We start from the raw sequence: 24,629 nt of genomic DNA, 5'->3' as shown, positions 1-24,629 counted from the left end.
ATTAGAATAAAACCAACATGACTTTTAAGCAGAATAGAATAATATTTAATTTCCCATTTTAGTGATGAGTAAGATCATAGAGTTATAGTTATTATAAATACCTCTAAGTAGGTAGACATTCATCAAATCAAATTATGAAAAAGACAAAAAGAAGGATTTAGGTAAAATTAAACAGATTGGTTTTGTGGCTGTTTTCTAGACTCTAGGTCTTTGATTCACAGTTCCTTCTAGAAGTCAGTCATTTAACAATAATAACTATAATAATAATACCCACTTAATAATACTAGTAGTATTTCATTAGAGGCAGGCAATATGCAAAATGCTTTGGATGCAAATTCACTCTTTGCAAGAATCACAATGCTTTTGGGTGCAAGAGATAAACATCCCCCTCAAGCAAGATAACACCAAAAATCAAAAGGGAACAATGTACTGACTCACATGGATGGAAAGGAATCAGAGCAGCTTAGAAAAGCAGAAAGAGTAGAAGCAAGGATAATATTGGGGATAGAATCAGGATTCAACACCACTACACTCATTCTCCATTCTATTCAGGAACGCCTTCCCCCTCCTCAGACAGACCTACTCCACCTGGTGGAGAAAACAGTTGTCTAGAAATCCCAACTTTGCATCTGCCTTAGTTGGAGCTATCCCCAAAGCAGACTCAGATAAGAGTTCAGGTGGTCCTGCTTTCGATGGTGAGGCCAAGAAACAGTGAGGGAAGTCAGCAGAGGAAAGGGTGGAAGCTAAAAAACTGTGTGAAGCCATGCACTGTAGCAGGGGTGACTAAATCTCCATTTTACTGGTATGCCCGGGATGTGTGGATTACCCCTCAGACTTGTTCCCTGAAGAACGAGCTTACTGAGTATTTATCTGCTAACTCCCCTCCTTCATTGTTTGAGAACTGGTCCAAGGATAATAACCTGACATGTTTCCCAAGTCAGAGAAAGGCTGTATACTGATGACCCCTACTTTGTTCTGAAACTGTATGCAGGTAACTTCAAGGGGGGTGCGGGGTAAACAAGATATGGGTGGAGCATGTGTACCAAACACTATGGCTACAACTCATCCCAGCACTATAGTTCCCAAACAGCTTGGAGCTGCTTTTCTTCCAGCTCCAGTACCAGCAAGTCCAGCAAAGGGCCTGAATCCATTCGGCTTAGGTCACATGCCCACTATGGACCAATCACAGGTCCAGGGGCACAGTGGCTGCTTCCTAGGAAAAGGGGCAGCTTCCTCTATTGGAGTACAGAATGTTCATTTAGTCATTTCCTCACTTTCTCCAGTAACTAAAATCTACCTGATCCCTTAAGAAGTATAAGAAAAACAAAGACTGGCTTTACTTTACCCAGTAACCAGGGTACTGGCAGACACAAACCTGCTGGGTTCTCCTACTTTCACCAACTTGATCCCCTTGCAGAAAGAAAATAGTCATTATCAAAAAGCCAATTGTCAAAAAAAAAAAAGCCAATTGTCATTATGCTTCTTTAGAAAATTTTCCACTAAAGATAAAGCAAATTTTAATTAGATTAAGTATCCAATTACTGTAATTACATTTTTTAAAAATTCACATCATGAAGATGACCCTTTTAAAAAGGGTTACAGGAATAATTAGTGTATTCATATTAACCAAAATGTATTGGATAATATTTATACCCAGAAGACAAAGTACATTACACACATTTCACCTTTGGGGAAAGCTTGCAAATGTTTTGGCAGTGGCATGAATATTTATAGGCAAGAGTGTGCTTTAGCAAGATTATGTGAGGAAGCATTTAAATGCTCACCAATTTTTTACCCAGGGGTAAAGTATACAGAAAATGTAGTGCAGAGATTATAGATATGCAAAGTGTGACTTAAGCAGGGTTCTATCAGTTTGCTTAATTAATTGGTGCCAAAGACTATTTCTCCTTCTTCAAGGCAGAAAAGCCTCAGCTATCCAACTGTGACCTCTTTGCTCTGCATCCCCCAGGGACAGAGGCCCTCAAGGAGAGTTGATAGGAGAGCAGTAAGATCTTCCCACCTTGCCCATTTACCACCAGGAAACCTTGGTCTTCACAATCCTAACTTTTGTTCACCTGTGAAGAGGTGTAGAAAGAGGAATCTACGTTTCCAGAGGCTTCCTCACCTAAAAATTTTCATCTGAAACTGCCTTCTCTTTTCTGGTTCCTGTATTCTTCCTTCAGACCTGCCTCTGAACTGTAGCTCCTGCTGCAGTTTCCACCTCATACATAATTACCTTCCAGGCTCCATCACATTTGCAGGTTCAGTGGGAGGAAGACACCATCATTTCCATTTCACAGATGAGAATGCTGGGGCTCCAGAGCTTGTAGCAACTCCCAGACCACCTCACAGAATGGGGCTCCTAAGAAAACTCTACTGCTGCTTGTTATGGTTGATACGTTGTGTCAACTTGAGAAGTCTGGAGGCTTAGCTAAGTGACTCAGCAGTTTTACATCCTAGGGGTGAAAAGGACATGCCCTTACTGCTCTGGCATGTTGTTCATTGTGTCAATTTTAAAAAGTTAACTAGTGAGTGAGCAGGGTGCCAGAGTGCTTACTTTGTATTCATCCTGAGACTGTGCAAGAGGAAGGCATAGAGGTTATGTGAGTGCTACACACCCCCTTGGTGGGGGTACCTTGCTTACAATATAAGGGAGAATAAGAGGTTTTCTGCCCCCCCCTTGTGCTCTTGCTGCTTTTGCTGTTTTCTGCTGCCTTGAATTGTTGCTCCTGGACCCTGCCACCTTGCCTTGGAGCCAGCTGATTATAGACTAACACCTCTACAAACTGTAAGCTAAATAAATCTTTCCTTCCTTAATTTGGAGCATTGGGTATTTTGTCTCAGCAATGAGAGAAAAGTAACCAAGACAAAATTTGGTACCAGGAGTGGGTTTGTTGCTGTGACTATTTCTGACCATGTGGTTCAACAGCCTTTAGGAATGACTTGTGGGAAGAGATTGGAAAGGTTGGGTGAAGTCTCCTGAAAGTGTACAGCTGGAACACCTTAGACGTTTTGGTACAGGAGATTCTGGTCAGAGCTCAGAGGACCAGAAGGCTGATGGAAATCCTGTTAGTAAAGACTGGGTTTAGGAGGTTTCTGCTGGGAACAAGGACTGCCTTGGCTGCGTTGGACTCCAGATGATGTGTGTTATGGCTTGGAAAAAGTTTGTCTGCATTTTGCTCATGTCCAGAGACTTTGCCTGAGACTTAGATTAAGGGTGGCAGACTAATTAATCTGGCAGAAGAAATTTTAAGGCAGTTGAATATTGAAGCAGTGGCATGGCTACTATTGGGGGCTTTTAGCCAGATTTATGTTGAGAATCAAGAGCACAGAGCCCAGCAGGATGATTTAAAATGTTGCGAGTTTGGCTGGAAAAGAAGCTCAAGTAAAGCTGTGGACTGCAAAGATAGAGCTGAGAAGATCTCCATTGCTGAGAAGGAACAGGAGAACACAAAAGATGGCCTGAGGGCATTACAAAAAACAGCAAGTCTCCACCTTTTGCATCCTCAAAACTGCAAAAGTGAAAGGCTTTGCTCTGAGGAGAAAGCTGCAGAGCATCACGTTCCAGGATGATGGCAGAGGTGGCCACATCATGTTCCAGAATGGTGGCAGCATATAAAATTTGTTCCTCAGAATTGGATGTAGAGTGCCCAGTGATCTGGGAACTTGACCCCTACAGCCAAGAGAGAGGAAAGCCTGGTGCCTGCTGCATGTGGCAGCAGACCTTGGCATCATCCACATGGCAGTGGTTTTAGATGCATGCAGAGTGCAAGAGTCCCAAGGTTATAAACACTTCCACCTCAATTTCAGAAGGCCTGGGAAGGCAGGCAGTGCCCCTGAGAGGGCAGTATGTGAAACTGTGAGTGTAAAGTGAAAGGTGCAGTGGAGAACCCAGAACTTTAAAAAAGCTAGGAATGTGGATTGTCCAAGAAAAGCTGCAAGGAAGGAGCAAAGTGGGCATAAGAAAAAAAACCATGAGATGTGTAACCACCAGAAGTGCCATAGGGGTTGAGTCACTCAAGCCCTTTGGAGCTCACAGGGTACCACAGATTGCTTCAGATGCTGGACATGGAACTACAGGACTTGATGTTTGCCCCGCTGGATTTTGGGCTTGCTTTGGCCCAATTCCTTTGTATTCCCCTATTTGTAACTTTTAAAATAAAAATGTTTATTTTGTGCCATTGAATGTTAAAAGTGTTTAACTTTTCATTTGTATAGGGGCTTGCAACTAAAAGTTTGCCTTACATCTGGGAGGAGACTGTACTTGGACTTTTCAGGAATGCTGAAACTGTTAGGACTTTGGCAACTCTTAAAGATGGACTAAATTCCTTTTGCATAAAGAGATGTGCATGAGTCTGTGGGGGATGAAATGTTATGGTTCTAATGTAATATAATGTTGATAGACAATACTGGTTCTTAAGGATTGGTAAACCTGTGTTATAATGTTCAAGTTGTGAAATGATAAGAATAATGTCTTTGTATCTGGAAATTAGTTTAAACAAATGTGTCTGGTTGCCAGGTTGACAAGGGGTGGATTGTTATAGTTGACACTTTGTGTCAACTTGAGGAGTCTAGAGGCTTGGCTAACTGACTCAGCAGTTCCACATCCTGGGGTGAAGAGGACATGCCCTTACACTCTGGGATGTTGTTATTGTGTCAACTTGAGAAGTTTAGAAGGTTAACTAAGTGATTGGGCAGGGGGCCAGGGTCCTTACTTTATATTCATCCTGAGCCTGTGCAAGAGGAGGGCATGGAGATGATGTGAGTGCTACAGGCCCCCTGAGTGGGGGCAGCCTGATTACAATAAAAGATAAAAAGGGAGGCTTTCTGCCCTTCCCTGCCCTCCCCCCACCCCCGCCCATGCTCTTGCTGCTTTTGCTGTTTTCTGCTGCCTTAAACTGTTGCCCTTATGCCTTGACACCCTGCCTTGGAGCCAGCTGATGATAGACTGAAACCTCCACAAACTGTAAGCTGAATAAACCCTTCCTGCCTTAATTTTGGGAGTTAGATATTTTGTCTCAGCAATAAAAAAAAGTAACCAAGACACCACTTATCCCCGAACTGCATGGCTTGGCCCTATCTGCCTGGAATCTGCACTGTGGCCACTGCCAAGGCTAGCACCATCCCACTTCTGCTGCCACTGACGCCATCAAAATGGGCAGGCTGGGCTTCCTGTTCCCTCGTACAGACACTTTCCACACCAGAGTCAGTTGTGATTATGTCTGAGTGGGCACAGTTATGTATCTGCATTCTAGTGGCCAGAGAAACCAGGAAATATAGTTTGCTGGATCCTATGTTAATAATGCGTGATTCTCAATGTGCGTAACATCAAGAAAGGGCATTCAAATGATTTTGGACATCCACAGGTATTTATCACATCCCCTATCCCAGACCAAAATTCTACCCATCTTTTAAAGTCCAGGTCGAACACACCCCCTTCTGTACCATTTACTGCATTCTGTTGGGCTCAGATGAATTTGGAAAGCAATTATTCGTGCAAGATGAAGCCAGTCCAAGAATACCAGAGCTCCCCCAATCATGTAAACAAGCCATTGTAGCTTGTTAACTGGTTACTGGGCAGCAAGGCTGAAATTAATCAGCCTCTCAAGGGTTAAAAATAAATGCTTTCCTGTTCTTGGGCAGTTCCCCTTCTCTACTCATGAGAGAGAGGACCTCTACCTGATCCCAGATTTTTGTCTCTTGTCTATTTTTTTCTCATTCTCACCCACTGTTCCTTTCTGGTGTACAGCAAGAACCCAACAGATCCTTACAGCATTCCTTCCTTATCCCCTTCATTCTGGACTTTGGAAAAACAGGCCTTGCTACCCTGCCCATCATGTTCTGGGTTCTTGGTCCCATTTGCCTGATAAGCACCCCCAACCTCATGCCCATAGTAAGGCCTATGACTCTGTACAATGGGGCTGCCACCATTTCTTATAGACTCTGCTTTAAAATTGACTTTAGAGCCAGGATACATCTTTGAATCTCCTCTGAGATGGAAAAGCCCCAGCCACAGAAGGAATTAAATTTTTGGAAAATGGCAGTCTCTGTAGTTAGGGTTTTTCAGAGAAACAACAACTGGATGTGTATACACACATCTATCTATCTATCTACAATTAGACACTGGCAAGTCCAAACTGTAACAGGCTAAAAATAGAGGAAGAGTGATGATATAGTAGTACAAATCAGAAGTTCAGTCAGCTACAGAATTCCTTTCTGCTCAGGACAGATCAGTCTTTTGCTCTATTCAGGCCCTCAACTGATTGGATAAGGGCCACTCCCATTAGGAAGTTTTAGATTTAAATGTTAACTTATCTGAAAACAACTTCACAGAAACATTCAGAATAATGTTTGACTACATATCTGGGCACCATGGCCCAGATAACTTGACCTATAAAATTGACGATCACTGTCACTTAAGGGCCAAATTTAGTAGATAATGTAGCATCACCTATAGTAGGCAAAATCAGTTATTTTTTTACAATGAGGTTCTTTGGGGATAACTCCTCAAGTAAATGCTTATTGTTCATTCCTAGGGATGCTGATTCCAGTTGCTTAAAGCAGTGACAGAATTAGTTCATGTTTATGAAGCCAGAAGCCTTGTGCTTTAATAATTATTGTGAACCAGGTCTGTGCTCAATGTGCCAAGGAAGAAGATGCTATCCTATCCTTCTAGGTGAAAAGCCCCAACAAAATCATGAGTAACAGTACATATAGCAATCCAGTGAAAGAGTCAGTATTTATTGGAGTTCAGGAGAGGTTCTCTAGGGGTGTTGGCCAGAGGTATGTATGAGATGCATATGCAGAGATAAAGGACTTAGGGAGGGTCACAACCAAAACCTACCAAATGCAAGGTTAGAGATTGAAAGATAGCCTTCAGGTTCACAAGTCCAAGTAGGATCAAAACACATTGCCTTACCAAATGATGCTGTGGCTGTCTCTTCCCCCTGCTCCAATTTATCACTTACATTGGCCCTAAGGTGAATCTTGTAACCAACCCTGTCCTTCCCTTGTGCCCTACATGCATAGATGTCCTTCTTTTGTCCTTTACCTTTGGTTCCTGGTTCTATCAATAAAAATCCACAGAAGCTTCAGTTTGGTGCTATTTTTATGAGACTCTCACACTGAGGGATCTTGGCTAAGGGCAGTCCCTCTGGGCCTTCTTGGAGTTTGAATTGGACATTGTTATGGTTCATGCACTGTGTCAACTTGAGAAGTTTAGAAGGTTAACTAAGTGACTCAACAAGGGGCCTGGGTTCCTACTTTGTGAACATCCTGAGCTTGTGGAAGAGGAGGGCATGGAGATGGCATGGGCGGATAGCCAGTGTACAACATAGGGGAGGAAAAGAGGCTTGCTTTCCCCCTTCTGCTCTTGCTGCCTTTTCCTGTCTTCTGCCACCTTAAAGTGTTGCTGCTGTGCCATGCCAGCCTACCTTGGAGCCAGCTGATTACGGACTAAAACCTCTACAAATGGTGAGCTAAATAAACCTCTCCTCCCCTAATTTTGAGTGTTGGGTGTTTTGTCTCAGCAATGAGAGAAAAGTAACTAAGACAGACATTGAGTAATTGCTCAACATTTGCACCAAGCCACAGTTGTAAACTGCAACGAGCTTCCTAGAAGATACTCATATTTGTTTAGACCTTATACGTTGGGGAATATTGGCTGCAAAAGGGGAGGATGGAAGGAAATTGGGCAAATGAGCATCCTGGGAGAGGCATACGCATAGTTCATGCTGGCCCATAGAAGAGAGAATGATTTGGATCAAGAGGATAAATTATATCTTGAGAGGGAGGGCAATGAGCAGAAATTCAATATGACAGCCGAAGGGAGTCACCAAAGACTTTTTAGGAGCATCCAGGGCTCAAACTCCAGCCCTGTCTGGAGGAATGCAGCACACCGGATGGGACCTGGAAGCCCATAAGCAGGGAGTTGATGAGAAGGCTATGTTTCATACCCATTTTCCTTCCTTCTTGATCTCTCTCTTTCCTCTTTTTTTCCCATCTCCTTCCTCTCCTACCTTATTTTTGTTTCTCAGTTTGAAATTCTTCCTCCTCCAAATACCTTAGGTGAGCTTGCTATGGGTCAGAAAAATTGTGCCCCAAAGGCCTTTGTGTGAAATGTTTGGTCCCTAGCACACTGCACTACAGATAGTAGAAGAACTTTAAGAGCTAGGGCCTTGTTGGAAGTTCATTCTTTGGTCATATGGGGGCATCCCTTGAAGGGGCTATTGGAACACAGGTTCCTCCTTTTCCCCTCTCTTTGCTTCCTTGCTGCCATGAGGTGAGCAGATTGTTGCAGAATATCCCCCCTTGTTATGTTGTAGTGTGGGAAAGGTTTCTTCACCACAAGCCCAAAGGCAACAGAGCCAAGCAAATGAAATATGAGCCAAAATAAAACTTTTATAAGTTTATTATTTCAGATATTTTGCCACAGTTACAGAAAGGACTAACACAAAGTTCTCCCACTTCCTCTACCTTCAGTCTCTCATGATGTACCTCTCTTCCAGGGAGACTTCATACAGCTGCCAATTTAATCCAAGTTTATTCCATAATTATGTATAATTAAATACTCTAGAATCATATTTTCCTCAACCTCCTTCTCTACCTGTAAGAATTCAACAAGTGCCCTGATGTTAAAGAAGTTTTGACCTTAAGATTGATTTCATAGGCCACATCTTCTGCTTCACAAAGATAAATGTTCTGAGGCATTTCCACTCAGGCTGTCAGACAAGGACATAAGAAAGCAACTCATTTATTAAACTTAGCAAATGAAAAGGCTAGCTGCTGTGTTTGAAGATCTTCTCATCATTACTGACCCCAAAGAACTGGCAGACATGCAGGAACAATGTAAGGTGGTCGAGAGAATCCTGGTCTAACAGGTGGAGGAACTAGGTTTCATTTCTGGTGCAGCCACTTATGATCAGGGTGATCCACAGCAAATCCCTTCCCCTTTGTAATTACCGCAGTTTTCCCTTTGGTCCAGTAACAAGAGAGCTGAGATAATAATCTCTAGGGTCCTGTAACATCCTCCCTCCTCAGTCTTCTAGAATGGGGGGAATTCCAGGCTTCAGGAATGCTTGGGGGGATGCCAGGTTCTTCCCAGAATGTACTGGTTGGAAGATTCTGTCAGTCTTCAGGGAGAGCAAGAGGAATCCCTGTTGTCTTTAAGCTAAGCTGGGATGATTTACAAATAACTTTTGCTCATTTCCAAACTGCACTAAAAAACATCCTTTTTTGCTGCACTTTTCTCAAATAATGGCCTGAATACATTCCTTTACCAACAAGACTGAGACAATGGGAAAAAAATTTCCTTGATTTGCCATCTCTATATAACTTTTTAAATATGTCCCTGAACTCACTCCTATTTCCTTTCCTCTAAACTGACTCTTGCTACTGATTTTTCAGTGTCTTGCCCTCATGTCTGCTCCAGATCTGGGCTTAGCTTTGACACTGGTCTCCTTTGGTCATACAATTTCCGTCTGTCTTTTTCTGATGTTTTCCATCTTAGTGTATACACATACTAGTCCCTTCCCTTAGGAAAGAACAACAGTCCCTCAACCTTTAGGCTCCTTCCAGTTGTCCCTGTACCTTTAATAATTTCTTCTTTTGTGCAAATTTCATACAAAGTGGGTTGTGCTTGCTATCTCTACTTCCTTATTATTTGCTTATTGTTTAGTCTATAGCTGTCAGATTCTGCTCTCAGTTCTCTAGTACTTTATTTGAAAAATTAAGCCCTTACTCTAAGGATAAGATCTGAGTTTTTAAAGAGGTTTTGAATTACAGTACATTCATGGATCCACGACACCATAAGTCACCAAAGAGCTTGCCAAGCCCAACATCCAAGCTCTCCCATAGCTCTGTACACTAGGGAGGCTCCTATCTCTTCCAGCCTCACACTCCACCTGGCTGCAACAATGAGCATTCGTTCTAGCTAAATAGTCCATGTTCACACCTTTTTTCTAGGCCACTTCCAGGAATAATGTGACCATTAGCTCTATCTACTTGGCCGCCCTCTGAAGTTCATCACCCCACGTCATCCATTTTTGCATGGTCACTCACCTCCATACTTCTGCACATATTTTACTCTGACTTCATCTTCTACTCCTCCCTGACTTCTCAAACTTTCCACTTTACTTTGCCTTCTGGAGTCAAGGTATGTTACCAGAAATCTTATATCCTCTACTTCTTTGAAGTTTCTCCTTAACTTTTTTGTTCTAATGAACATGGGGCTATTCCTTCTGGCTCTGTTTCCGTTGCAGTTCTCCCTAAGTAAAAGCTGTTTTTCCTCCCATGGTTCAAGACCTGGAATGGAATAGGTATATAATTTATTCCACCTTTGATGCTTCTAAATAGCTTCTTTGCTCCCCACAAAAAACTTCACTGCTCTTTAGAAGATTATGTCATGGATTGTTCATTATATCTGTGCCATCTTACAAGCTCCCTGTAACTCTTCATTCATTCAAGATTTTAATGCTTTGATCATTGTCTTTATTTTCATCTCACTTCTGCCCTCATATGTGGGGATTTCAACAATATTGTAACCCAGATTTCCATTGTGGTCTCCTACTACTTTACATGAGCACTTTTACTAATGTCATCTTCTCCAATACTTTATTTAGTTATGGATTGATTACTTCCACATCTGTTTCTAGCCCAAATCTCTCTTCTGAACTCCAGATCCACATATCCAGCTGGATATTTCTACATGGATGTTTCATGAAACTTCAGACTCCAAATCTGAACCCATCACCTTCTCATAGACCTGATTCTTCTCTTCTCAAATACTGCCATACAGAATTAAAGTCCACCCCGTGACCCAAGCCAGCAATTTGGAAGTCACAGCTGATTCCTTTGCACTTCTTAGTGGTCACATTCCATCAATCATCCTCCTCCCCAACCAGCACCTGTTTTCCATGAGTCCAGAGTTTCTTTGATTCAACCTCTCCAGAGAACAAAACTGATAAAGGGAAGAAGCTCTAGAGTAAGAGTGGGTTCAAATCATAGTTTCCAATTTATACTGTTCAGTTGCTGGCAAATTTCTTAAGCTTTTTGAATCTTATTTTTCTCTTCTGTAAAATGGGAATATAATAATGTTCCTTCATGAAGTTGTTGCGAGAATCAATGGAAGTATGATACATAAAATGTCTGGATCAGAGTAAGTACTCAATAACTTAGTGATGTTAATGCTATCAGTGATAATCATGCCCAAATGATGGCAGTAGGGACAAGTTGGGGAAAGAGATTTGAAGGATATCACCTGCTTCTTAACTAGACTTTCAACCAGCCCTTCATTATTCAGCCCCATTCCACACCCCTGCCTTTAAAGAAAACCAATCCCTCTGATTTCTAAGACTTTATAGGTTCTTAGATGTGAATTACTTTGCTTCTTATAGGCTTTCCTTCTGTAGTCACTCAACTGTCTATGCTCTACGGCCGCATTGTCCCATATGGTAGTCAAGAAGCCACAAAGGGCCACTGAGTCATTGACTGACTAGGGCGACACATTTTGCGGCGATGATATTTTGGATATATTGGTTGAAATAAAAATATTATTTAAATCAACCTCGTCTGTTTATTTTTACTTTTTAAAAATACAGCTACAAAAATTTTACATTCCATATGCGGTTGGTATGATGTTTCAATTGGACGGTGTTGCTGTGTATCTTAACATAAATTGGACATTTCTCATCTACTGTTTCCTACTATTCGCTTTAGTCTTGTAGTTTATACATTTCATTCCTTTATTTTCATTTTTGGGAGGCATGTGGGGGAAATAAAGCTACATGCATGTGGTTGGTGAGCAGTGGTGGCCAGCGGGCATGGGCAAAGGAGGGTAACTGCTGGGCGGCAGGATGCCCAGGACTGGGCGACAGATGAACAGGGGAGTGAGCAAGCGAGGAGGAGGAGTTTGTATTATCTGTAGATGGGAGCGAGTTACTGACACGGGTAATCTGTAGGGAGCAGCGGATCATCTCCCAGCCGCAGAGGTGGAAGCAGGGATTTCCTGCGCACCTTGTCCCTCGCGCGACGCCGTCCTCGCAGGCCGGTTTCGTAGCGAGCGGGGCCCGCGCCGCGGTTCCGGTTCCGGTTCCGGTTCCTCTGAGGTTGGGTTCCGCACCTGCCGCGGCGGTGAGGTCCAGCGCTGAGCAACCATGGCGTACTCCACGGTGCAGAGGGTGGCCCTCGCCTCGGGGCTCGTCCTGGCTGTGTCGCTGCTGCTGCCCAAAGCCTTCCTGTCCCGCGGGAAGCAGCCGCCGCCGCCGGCGCCCGAAGGTAAGGGGAGGCCGGGACCGCGGTGTTCACGGGGCGGACGCCGGCCGGCCTTAGCCAGGCCCGCTGGACAGGGCGCGCGAGGCGGGCGGCGTCTGCGCGGTTCCGGGGCGGTTCCGGAGCGTCGGCGAGCGGCGACCCAACTGCCCCTGTCCCGGTCGCTCCGCGGGGCTCCCACGGGGTTTGCTAGGGACGCCCACACACTCATTTGCTAGCAGCCGGGTCCAGCTTCTTCCCAAAACACTCACCTGGTCACCATCCGTTCATCTGAGTCAGAAGGGCTCCCCTTTTTAGAGTGTCTGGGCACTTTTGTTGTATGAAATAAAGTCAGTTAGAATTGGTATTATTAAGCTTAATTCTGTATATAGGTCCAGCTGGTTGTTGGGCACTCACTGATTCAGGATGTATGTACCTGCCTGAGTGTGCGTGTGTGTGTGTGTGTGTGTGTGTGTGCGCGCGCGCGCCTTTCAAAATATAACTTGGAAGATTTCAGTAACCTAAGTTTCAGTTCCTAAGGTAAAGGTGCACAAAACACTACATTCCCCCTGCTTAAATATTTATCTGTGAATCTTTTGCAATGGACGTTATTGTGGTATTTAAAAACCCAGCCTTTCCCCTGCCTTCAGGGTTTTGTTTGTTTCTAAGAGAATCAGTGTCAAGGTATGGATGCTGAAGGCTGGCCGAAGGGACCAGAACAATGCTCGGCCACGAAATTCTGTTGGTCGCTTTCTCCTGTAAATTATCTCCATAACATCTTTGAGACATGATTTTAGTCTCTGAACACTTCTTAGTGTTCAGACTGTTGATTGCTGGACAGCTCCTGTGTGACCAGCTGTTCTCTTCCCTCTTGCGCATATTAGCTGTAGTTGGATCCTCCTAGATGATAATTCCTATAAATGCGAACTGTCAAGCTCTAGTGGTGGTGGGCAGATTGGAGTTGATAAAATTTGTGCTTGTAAGACTATCTGGAGGAGACTTCTTAAATAGAATTTGATTAACGTTATAATTGTAAGACCAGAAGAGACTTCTAAAATATCTTTGCATATTTTATTTTTCTTTCTTTTTTTTTAGTCTTATTGAAGAATCCAAAAGGGTTTTGCTTGCTATCTAATCACATTGTTTGCCTCAAAGAAGAGTAAATTCATGATGATCCTGAGCAGTGCAGATTCCTTTAATGCAGTTTTTTACTAAGTTGAAGTTCCATGATGAATTATCTTGACCAAGTACTATTGAATGGGGTGGGAGAGAGTTTTCTGAAGGTTGTAGAGGGTATAGAGTGGAAATTAGACATGGCTCTGTCTTGGTTACTTTTCTGTCATTGCTGAGACAAAATACCTGATATCCAGAATTAAGGAAGGAAAGTTTTATTTAGTTCACAGTCTGTGGAGGTTTCAGTCCATATTCAGCTTGCTCCAAGGCAGAGTGCACATGGCAGAGGGCAACCATTCATGGTGGCAGAAAACAGCAAAGCAACCAGAGCAAAAAGGAGTGGCAGCAAGCAGCCTCTTCCTCTTCCTTACATATGCAAACTGTCTGCCCCAGGGCAGATGTAGCACTCACACCCGTAATCCCAGCATTGGATCATGGATCAATCATAAACTCTAAAAGCCTGCCCCATGAGTGCGTGTGTCTTTGGGGGGACACCCAGACACAACCATAACAGGCTTCTACTCTTGAGAACCCAAGTGCTAGTACTGTATTCAGTGTTCTCAACTGTTCTCAACATTGTTCTCAACAAATATTGGCACTGTTCTCTATTGTTGAAGTGGTCTTCCCTCAGGTTTCCTTTTCATTCAAGTTTTTGCTCACACGTGACCTCCTTACTTTCCCTGGTAATCCCAACTAAAATAACTCCTTCCCTGTTGTTCTTGATTCCATCATGTTTTATCTCCCTCATTACAGGTGTCATAAATTGGATAAACTTTTCTTAGTTGTTTACTTCTGTGTGTGTGTGTGTGTGTGTGTGTGTGTGTGTGTGTGTCTCCACCTTCTGGAATGGAAGCTTCATAAGAACAGAGACTTTGTCTTCCTTGTTTTATTGCTAGTAACCAGCATATAGTGAGCAGTCAGCAAATACTTAAAAATGAACAAGTTTGAGATTATGAAGCCACTAGTATTGGAAATTTTCTTTTTATATTACAAGTTACTAAAGTGGTATACTTTAGGCAAGGGACTACCTTGAATAGTATAGCCTGGTAACTAAAGTTTGCTAATTGAAATTCCTACCCTAGGAGACTGACATTTTAAAAGCCATGAATCTTAACCATTTTGGGGTTATATAAACCCTGATAAAAGCTATAAATTTTCTCTCTAGAAAAATGTACATACCATCTATACATATAACCCAAAATTTGAATATCAATTCAGAGAAATCGTAGGACGGAAAAATCCTTGCTTTGAAGAAAGTGACAGCTGAGGTATATTAAACAAGCATAGTCCCCTTTCCACATGACAACTTTTAAAATAGTCTTAACAACTAATGTTATGTTGTACCCTGTCATGTGTGTAGTGTACACAGTGTATAGATTGCATTCCAAGAAAAATGAACTAAATCCCTGCCTTAAGGAGCCTACAGTTTAGTAGAAGAAAATAGGCCTGTCAACAGATAAGTGCAAAGGATTATTAGTTGTAGGTATTCAGGTCTATGTGGGAACAGTGGAAAAACATACATGCAGCAGTCAGTTTTATTAGTACACCAAAGACCTTATAAAGGAGGAAAAACGGTTTTTCTGTTTTGTAACAGCTTTCTTGGGATCTAATTCTCAGACTGTTCAATTTGTCTGTTTAAAGTACATGAGTTAGGGGCTGGGGATTTAGCTCAGTGGCAAAGCGCCTGCCTGGCAAGTGCAAGGTCGTGAGTTTGTTTCCTGGTACCGGAGAAAAACAAAAAAGCAAACAAACAAAAAAAAGTACATGAGTTAGTAGTTTGCAGCCATCACTACAATCAATTTTAGAATAGTTAATCATCTCCCAAAGATACTCTACCCTTTAGCCAGTATCTTCCCAACTTCTCAGTCCTCAGCCTTAGAAAATCACAAATCTGTCTTCTTTGCCTCTAGATTTGCCTTTCATCTTTTGTGACTAGTTTCTTTAACCTAGCATAATGAGTCAAATGCTCATCTGTGTTGTAGCATTATCAGGACTTCATTCTTTTTATGGCTGAATAACTGCTAAATTAAAAGTAGGAGAGATCCAGTTCCATCTTAGAAAGGACATCTTGACAATAGTGTAGTGGCTTCTTGTGTATTTCGTCAGGGAAAAGCTGGTTGTAGCAGTCCAGGTGTGACATCATGAGCACCTCTAATTCAGTTCTCTTGGCCTCATCAGTTCGTATGCTCATTCAAGAAAATTCAGCTTGAATTGCCTTAAGACAGGAAGGGGTTTTATTGTCTTGCATGAATGAAAAGACTGTGTTAGAAAGGGCTTCCAGTGTGGTTTGATCCAGAGATTTACAGCCTTATCAGGGCTTCAGCTTCACTTTCTGTCCTTTTCCCTGCTGGCTTCCTTCTCAAGTTGACTCTATCCTCTGGCTGCTCTCTCAGGGTAGCAGTGGTGGTTGCTACAGTTCCAGACATTACCTCCTCACATTCTAGTGTTCACCCAAAGAGGATCTCTTTGCTTTAAATCCTCCTTCTCATCCTACTCCACCCCACCCCTGATTTTTCCAGCAAACATGTCTATTCTGTTTTGTTTGAATTTTTTTTTGTCTTTTTGTGACAAAGTCTCGCTATGCAGTTCAGGCTGGCCTTGAGCTCACTTTGTAGCCCAGGCTGGTCTTGAGCTCACAATGATCCTCCTGCCTCAGCCTCCCAAGTGCTGGGATTACAGGCATGCACCACCACACCCGGCTATGTCTATTAATTTTAATGGCTTGAATTATAAGTTACTTATGGTGCTGTGGGATAGGAAAGATATGCTGGTTAACTCACTCTTGAGTTGAGTGAGTGGTTCCCATGGGAGAATAAGGTTCTGGAGCAAGGAATACTATCAATATTTGGTTGGAGAGAAGAAAATAATTTTTAGAGACATTTTACAATAGAAGTGAAAATTGAGGGAGGGGGAAACATTGTGAATTATTCTAAGCCTTAAGTGCACAGTGGTGGTATTTTTACCATAATAGGAAAGGAAGCGAAGCGGGTTAAAAAGAAAAGATCGTGAGTTCAGAAATCTGAAGACTAGTGTTAGGTCCCTGTCTTTAAATATCTCTAGGTCCTTCATCTGTTCCTCATATGATGTAGTTGCAAGTAGCAACAAAAGGCTAAAAAGTTGTGTTTTCTTAGAAGGGGCTTTTAGAACTGCACAAAACAGCAAATATAAGACAGCTCATGAAGTGACCAGCTATTGTTCCTCTCCATGCTCCTTTTTAAAAGTCTGTATTTAATGTTTCCTGGAGATTGCTTTAGATTTTGGGTATTTTATTTGCTGATTTTACTGTAGTATGTTGGAATTCTAAGTGTTGTCTTTTCTTTTTAATAGAAACTGCTCATCTAGGTTTTGTCCACTTTGGGCTGTTCATTGGATGTTTTAGAACCAAATATAGGGCTTTGTAGTTTTCTGTTGTATTATATCTGTTTAAATTTGGCCCAGAATTGTAATTTCTTAGAATTTTTTTAGAGCATTTGTTGTTCTATTCAGTGTATTTGTTTACTATTGCTCTCATTCTTGATTAAAAAACTTATTAAATAACATTTTTAAACATACAAGTAGAAAAGTAGTAAAATGAATTCATATCACCTTGCTTCACCCTTGATTATGATCAGCGTGTCTTTTTGATAGATCATTCAGATTATTTTAAAAAATGTTTCAGTTACTTGAAATTGCTTTTTGAGTCACACTGATCTGTTCATACAAGTGAAAAGTAAAGACATATTCACTAGAAGTGTCAATTTAACTGGTTATTTCTGGATCATGGAATTATGGGTGGTTATTATTTTTTGCATGTTTCTGTACTTCAGTGTTTCATAGGTATGAATTTCTTTTATAATCAGAAAAAATACATATCTCTTCCCTCCCACATCTATGGCATTCCTTAAATGGAAGAATCCTTTTTAGAATCTACTGAAGAGCTACAACATATTCACTTCTGTAGAGTTTGTAGATTCCCCTACCCTTTTCTTCTGAATTGTCACTCTCCTTAAACTTACCTTTTCTTGTAGGATTGTTGTTTCTCTTTCATTTATTCCAAAATTTATTCCTATTGATTGAGAGTATGGAAGCACAACAAAAACTAAAAAGTTCTGCTCTCTCAGCATTACATTGTATTGAGATAAGTTGGCTTTTTGCTCACTAAAAAATACCCCTTTTGCTGTTGCTGGTCTTTTTGTAAACCTTAATTTATTTTGAACTTTGCTGTCTTTATGTAATTTTCCCAGTCTTGCCACTCTTTTATGTCAATTGCCTAGGGATTTTTTTGGTTGTTGTTGTTCATCTCTTCTTTTTTTAACCGAGAGCCTTGTACATGCTAGGAAAGCAGTCTATCACTAAGCTGCAGCCCCAGTTCTTTTTATTTTTACTTTGAAACAAGGTTTTGCTAAGTTGCTGGCTGGCCTGAAACTTGCGTCCTCCTGCCTCAGTCTCTGAGTAGCTGGGATTACAGGCATGCATACCACACCCGCTCTTTTCTGTCCTTTAAAATAGTATCTGTACATCTGTTTTTCTCCTGTCTTTTGTGTGCACTTGAGAATTTTTTAAATGCCTGATCAAAAATGGACTTTAAGAGCTTTGTAGTTAAGAGTCACATGCTGTGGACTGTGTATGTCTGTTTTCAAATTTCTTCACTCTGCCTCTCTAGAGCCTGTACCATGCAACTCCTGCTTTGTTGCTACAAACTAAAATGGCGTGATGTGATTCTCCCAAAATCCTTTTATTTCACCAACTAGTTTCTTCTTTGGTCAGATTAGCAGTTCCTCTGCTTACCTTCTCTATCTGTCACCACAGGTGTAAAAATATCAGCACACTAGGTTAATAACTTGTCACTTCTCCACTTTTAGCTGAATGAGTCAAAGTAGTTGAGTCCTCCAAGATGACAGTATGCTACATTTATGCAATAGTTGGTTTCATGAAATCCTGTCCACTACCTGCACTGGGCTGGGAGCCTTTGCTCATTGTCACAAGTCTGAGTATCTCTTCTGCTGACCCTGTTTGCGTGTGTTTTCCAGTGAGCACTTCACATTGAATTCTTGTAAACAGAGTTCCTTACCAGCCCCTTCCATTGGCCTTGTTCTCCTGGAATAGCTTAGACTTTTGTCACCATTTTCTCCTCAAGTGAGTCCTTTCTCACTAAGTGTTAATGTCTCTGAGCTATGAAAATATGTATATACATATATGACAAGCACATAAATAATTCTTTGTTATCTTAAATTAGTTCCTTTTATGCTGGTGTGTAAGTGCCTGAGAACAAATATATCATTTTGGCTCCTTAACATTTCTTTCTTACAAAATATCAGATATCTGTTCTGAAGGGGTGTCCAAAAAAGAGAGATAAGGAAATTATTTTAATTTTAGAGGGTCAGTTTCCTGTTTATATTTATGGAAATTAATAGAAAGTAATGGAGTCAATTTGAGAACTGGGACTGTTGTGTGAATTAGGTATTTCTTTAGGTTCAGAAACAAATGGATGAACGAATGTGGAACACTATCCATCATCCTTATTGCCATTTTCACATCTAGAAGTTGCAGAATTGAAAAATGGCAGGATAGTGAAGTAAAAAAAAAAAAAAACCAACAAAACCTATTTTTAGCACTGCAGGTGACTGGGCTAGATCTTGAGAATCCAATAAAGGTCAGCAGACATAGTATAATTCATCCAGACCAGTTCAAAGAGTAAACCATGCAAGACCCAGAGCATGCCCCATGGGGAACCCAAACATAATTAAAACACTAGGCTTTTATTGAAGAACTTTGTAGTTCGTTTTGTCCTCCAGCCAGAGTCCACCAGGAACACACTTATAGTCAAACAAATTGGGTTTATTACATGTTGCAGTAAGAAAGAATGCACACCATTGGGAATCGTGAGGAATCTCAGTAAAACAGTGTTAGGAAAATCCGTAGGATTTGGTCTAGTTAGATGATTTTGAAGGTTGGCACATTCGTCTGGATTGGATATTAGGAAGTGGGCCAAATTCTGTGATTGGGTATCTTAATAGAGTTTGTCTTTAGTGAGGGCTAATTAGGGAAAGGCTAGTGCTAGAGCTATAATTGATAGAGAAGCAGCATTCACTCATATTATCCAGCACTGGCTCTTTTGTTTTGTTTACTGTTTTGTGGCTTGGATGGTATTCAGGTTTTGTCTATATTCAGTCCAATTACAAGGTGATCTTATCTTGATCCATCATGGTCACTAGAATGGCCTTGTCAAATGTTGTTCTGAAATTGCTGGTATGTAGCAAGAGAGCACCAAGACCTAGCTGTGCATGCCAGGCCACCTCATAACAGTACCAATAGCTGGTTGATAGTACCAGGACAGCCTTTGGATATCAGGGGCTCCTTTTCTTGATTTCAGAAGTAGTTTTTAGGTTTCAATCAGCACCAAATAGAAATGGTACTTAGTAGGTTTTACCTGTTTCTGTTACCCAGTCCATTCAAGTAAAGGCTATAGAACATACAAATACAACTCTGGACTAAGGTCAAGTGGAAGAAATGCAATTAAAGAGATTCAAGAAGTGTGTTTTAAGGTCATGAGGTGGCATGAGGAAATGCTTCGAATGGTGGGGGTGGTATTTGCTCTTGAAGAATGGGCTAGATTTAGATATGTGGAGCTGGAGAGAAAAGCCAGGCCACAGGAGGGTAAGAGTATAAACTTAGGCTTAGGGTTGAGATGGCACAAACAAATAGAGCATGGTGAGAAGTTTAGTTTGAATTAGTGGTATGAAATGGGAAAGCAGTATAAAAATGTACTTTGGAATTAGATTATGGCATTCATTTATTTAGGAATTCAACTTGAAGGGAAAAGCATAGTTTGTGAAATATCTACTATATATTCTAGGTGCTTTGTAAATATGATCTTATTTAATTTTCAATCTTTGTAACAACTCTGAAAAATTGTCTACCCATTTTACAGATTATTGGAGGCACAACCAGGACTATACCGAATAGCTAGCTAATAAGATGGCATTCATTCTATTTTCCTCTGCTGTCCTTATCCTGCTGTATCACAGCCTCTTGCCCTTGGTGGAAAGCATGAAAAGTCTTTGATCAGAGAAGTGACAAGGCCAGTTAGAATTATGCTTTGGGAAGATTAGTCTGGTAACAAAACAGTGGTAGATGTGCACAGAGTGCATGAACCAGGCCCAGTGTAAGCAACTTAAGACATGTTATCTCCTTTGTAATACAGTACATTGGATAAATTGTGTGGGAGGAAGTTGATAAAAAATGAAAAAACGATCTGGTAAAGTTAGCAGAAAACATGAAAGCAGTAGACAGCAAACTGAGTTGGGTAGAAGAAGAATGTGAGGAGATAAGATGCTTGGAGGAGAGTGGTGAAAAAGAGGGAGGCAGAGATGTTGTCCTGGCCTCTCCACCTTAAGTAATGCTGAGTTAAGTACGCACTGTGTGGCTTCTTCAGTTTGTAGGGAGAAGCTTCTATCTTCAGGAACTGGGCCATTAAGACCTTTTTTGAACTGTGGTAATCTGAAATACAAACATCTCCAGTTCTTTATTGATTTATTTGCTCCATTAAGACATTTCTTGAACTGCAATAATCAGAAATATAAACACATCCAGTTCTTTATTGATTTCTTTGGTCTAGGAATGAAATGCTACAGATGGCTTAATGTTGCTTTCAGAAAGCTCTTTTGTTAACAGTGCCAGAGTGTTTTTGTTTGTAGCAAGGAGTGGTTATTAACAAAGAAAGGTAGAGCTTTACTTTGTAAAGTCCATTAAATTTTTGGTCACGCTTAAATGATATGCTAAATAAAATATTAATAAGAAACCTAAATATTGGTATAGCTTTCAATAAGCAGGATTTATTCAAGTTCCATTTTACAGACTATTCAAATATAGAGGTAGTCACAGCTATTTCTACACTGGAAAATGTGCAGATTTTAATGTTCTCGTGTCTTTACTTTTTACCTGTTTTTAAAAAGCCAATCTTAGAAAAACCCACAAATTCTGTCTGTAATATAGATATAAGTAAAACATTTTAAAAGTGAATAATTGAAAATGTACAATAGCTGGATGGTAAGTAAATAAATTGTGAAATGGTCATACAATGAGATGCTATATAATACTTTAAATGAATGAACTAAACTGTACATATCAACAGGTATACATTTCTGTGCCAAAATATTGATCCTCAGGAAAAAAGGCAAGAAACAAATCACAGAAGCATGATATGAAGTTTTTAAAATATTGTGGTAGAATATACATAACAAAACTTACTGTTTCAATTTTTAGGGATACAGGTCAATGGCATTGAGTCTGTTCATATTATTATACAACCATCATGAGCTCTATTCAGAATATAAAGTTTTAAAATGTTAAAGACAATGTTGTATATTGTTCATGAATATATATTTATGTGTTAAAGTCCACAAACACTCCAATATAGACATGTACTGTACAAGGATATTTCAGTTAGTGATGATGTATACAGTTTAGCCCCATAAGTTTATATTGCATAGTGATATTTTACTTTGGGCAAGTACACTGTATGATGCTCACATAATAATAAAATTGGCTACCAGTATATTTTCTCACAGTGTATTCCCATTGTAAATGACATACAACTTTAATGAGTGTCAGACTCAGAGTTATGTCTATCTCTGAGTATAGGCAAGAGTATACAAGACTTTAGTTAAGTCTGGGTGGTAAGCAATGCAGGGGCTGATATATATCTTGTATACACTTGTATACCTGGTAAATTTTATAGTTTATAATTTTGCTTTAAAATGATTTTAAGGAGACATTTCCAAATGTTGAATCATTGATTTTTAAAATATTCTGGCCTATTTAATTCTAAGAAACATGGTGGTACCAAGATCCAAAAGGTAAGGTTACTTCCCATTGAAGCTAGTTAACTTTATGAAGAAAAAATCTCTTCCATTTTCAGTGTTGTGACCCCAGCCTACTGTCTTAAGTATACTTTTGGTTATAGATTGTGGAGGCTGTAGGTCTTGAGCTTGAAGGTCTCACAGAATGAATCTACAAAGAAATGAAACACAGGATGAAAACAGGCTTTGGAAGCTGAGAATGTGTTTGATTTTTAGATTCAAGATACTAGACATATAAAAAGACAATTGCACTAATTGAAGTGAGAGATAAAAAAGCATTAGGGAAAAGTCTGAACTAAAACTATACATTTTAGAAATTATAATGGTGTCTTAGTTACTTCTCATTGCTGAAATAAAATACCCAACACCTAAAGTTAAAGGAGGAAAGGTTTATTTGGGCTTATAGTTTGTAGAGGTTTCAGACTATAGTCAGCTGGCTCTGAGGCAGAGTGGCCTGGTAGAGGAGCATCACAAAGAAAAAACATTCCATGAGGTGCCCAGCAGAAGGCAGTGAGCAGGAAGCAACAAGCAAGCCTGCATTTCCCTTTTATCCCATCCAGGCAGCCAGCCTTTTAGATGGTCCACCTACACCCAGCACGGGCCTTCCCATCATCCACACGCAGAACTATGCTAAACCAATCAGTTAATTTAACACCATACACCCTTAATCCCAGTATTACACACCCTAGAGCCAGGTAGTTCCGAAAAGCCCCACCTATGATGCATGAGGCTTGGAGGCGGGATCTAGATACAAGGCATAAAAAATGGATACCTTCAGAGTAAACAAGTTTGCAAAAGGAAAAGAATAAAGAAGAGGTTGAGATAAAGTGTTGGAGTGGGTGGAGATTAAAGAAGAACCAGTGAAAAGACTGAAAAGGAATAAATTGAATGAATAGTCAGTAGGAAGAGAAGAGCTTAGGAGAGTGATGTGTTATAAAGATTAAGGCAGGAAATTTTGACACATATTTATTCAAATTGATTCAGTATTTATTGAATGACCATTGTGTGATGATTAAGAGTATTGCAGAGAAGTCTTAATGGTTCAGACTTGATCATTAGGGCAGTTACTATATTGCTGTAACTATACTCCTTATCCGTAAACTCTTTAAGGACTGGGACTTTGTTTTATTTTCATTTATCATTTTAATCTTAGTGTCTGGACAAATGCCTGGCACATTATTAAGCATAAACATGTGAACTCTTATACCAAGTCTAAAATGCTCCAGCTTCTAGGATATAAAGTTTATTTTTGCCATCTGGTGTATATGTTCTTTTGCTCTTAAATCTCTCTCCTACCTTTGAAAGTAATATTCTCTATCTTTCAATACCCCTTTGATGTTATCTAATGACCTCTTAATTCTAATATTTCTTTAAAAATCAGTAAAACCTCTTTTTCATCAATTCTAATACAGGTTTTCTTACTTCTTGCCTCATCATGATTCACTCCATTTTACTTTTACAAATACTAATCCATATTTTTATTTCTATGAGTCACTCATCAACCTAATTATAAAGAAGATGGTTCTAACAGAGCTGTACAGAGGCCCTAGAGAGAGCATTGAGTTTCCTATCTGATGGTATTATAGTTTTGATGTAGTTTGTTCCTTCAAAGGTTCATGTGTTGCAAGTTTGGTCTGCAGTATGACTATGGTAAGAGATGTTAAGGCCTACTGGGAAGTCCTTAAGTCATTGAGGCCACTGCCCTTGGAAAGGATTAAAATAGTTCTTGAAAACTGGAGGCACCAAGATGACAACAAAGAAAGAACCTCTCTGAGTGTTGCCATCCAGATGCTGGAATATAACAATGTGAGGAAGACAAGAAGGAGAGAAGTGGATCCCCTGGACCAACAAAGGATCTGAGGTGTGAATTGAAGCCCACAGAGAGAATGAAGAGGGAAACTTCGATGAACAAGTTAAAGTAGCCAGTGCCTTCTCCCTGAGATGGGACTCACTGCTTAAGAGGAGCAGTGCAGACACAGTGACTTCTGGCAACCCCAGAGGCCTCCACGGAGAGATACAGTAGTGGAGGGAAGCAGTGGTACTAGTGGCAGTGGGTGTTGAGGGCTCAGTCATCCTGCGCTGGAGAACGATTGGCCAGGAGCGGTCTTGGAGAGAGGCCGGCAGAGCTCAGAGCTCAGAGGGGCTGCTAGCTCCATCTAGTGGCTCCCAGCTGGGCTCAGGCCCACAGAAGGTGTGCTGACAGCTGCAGGCTGAATGACTCTGGTCTCGGCCAGAAGGTGTAGGCTCGCTGAGCATATCCACTAGCCTGCCCGAAAAGCTGCTGGCTTGCTGGAATCAACATGGATCAAGACTTTGTCTCCACACGTCTATCAGTGACAGCAGAGACAAACATGGAAGTGAACTTTTTTT

The 24,629-nt window shown here is 40.8% G+C and overlaps 1 protein-coding gene across 1 annotated transcript in view; it reads left to right on the top strand.

The window, feature by feature from the left end:
- The first annotated feature begins 11,753 nt into the window (after window positions 1-11,753).
- Ric3 (RIC3 acetylcholine receptor chaperone) overlaps window positions 11,754-24,629 on the top strand; it is a 42,624-nt gene continuing 29,748 nt past the window's right edge. Inside the window, exon 1 of the mRNA XM_005380215.2 lies at window positions 11,754-12,273. Within this exon, the coding sequence (XP_005380272.1) occupies window positions 12,153-12,273 (121 nt within the window). The 5' untranslated portion in view covers window positions 11,754-12,152. The remainder of the gene's footprint in view (window positions 12,274-24,629) is intronic.

The sequence above is a fragment of the Chinchilla lanigera genome, unplaced genomic scaffold (assembly GCF_000276665.1).
Source record: "Chinchilla lanigera isolate Chin_1 unplaced genomic scaffold, ChiLan1.0 scaffold00013, whole genome shotgun sequence".
Taxonomy (NCBI): Eukaryota; Metazoa; Chordata; class Mammalia; order Rodentia; family Chinchillidae; genus Chinchilla; species Chinchilla lanigera.
The sequence above is the reverse complement of the archived record's forward strand: the minus strand, read 5'-3'. Positions and strand labels throughout refer to the sequence as shown.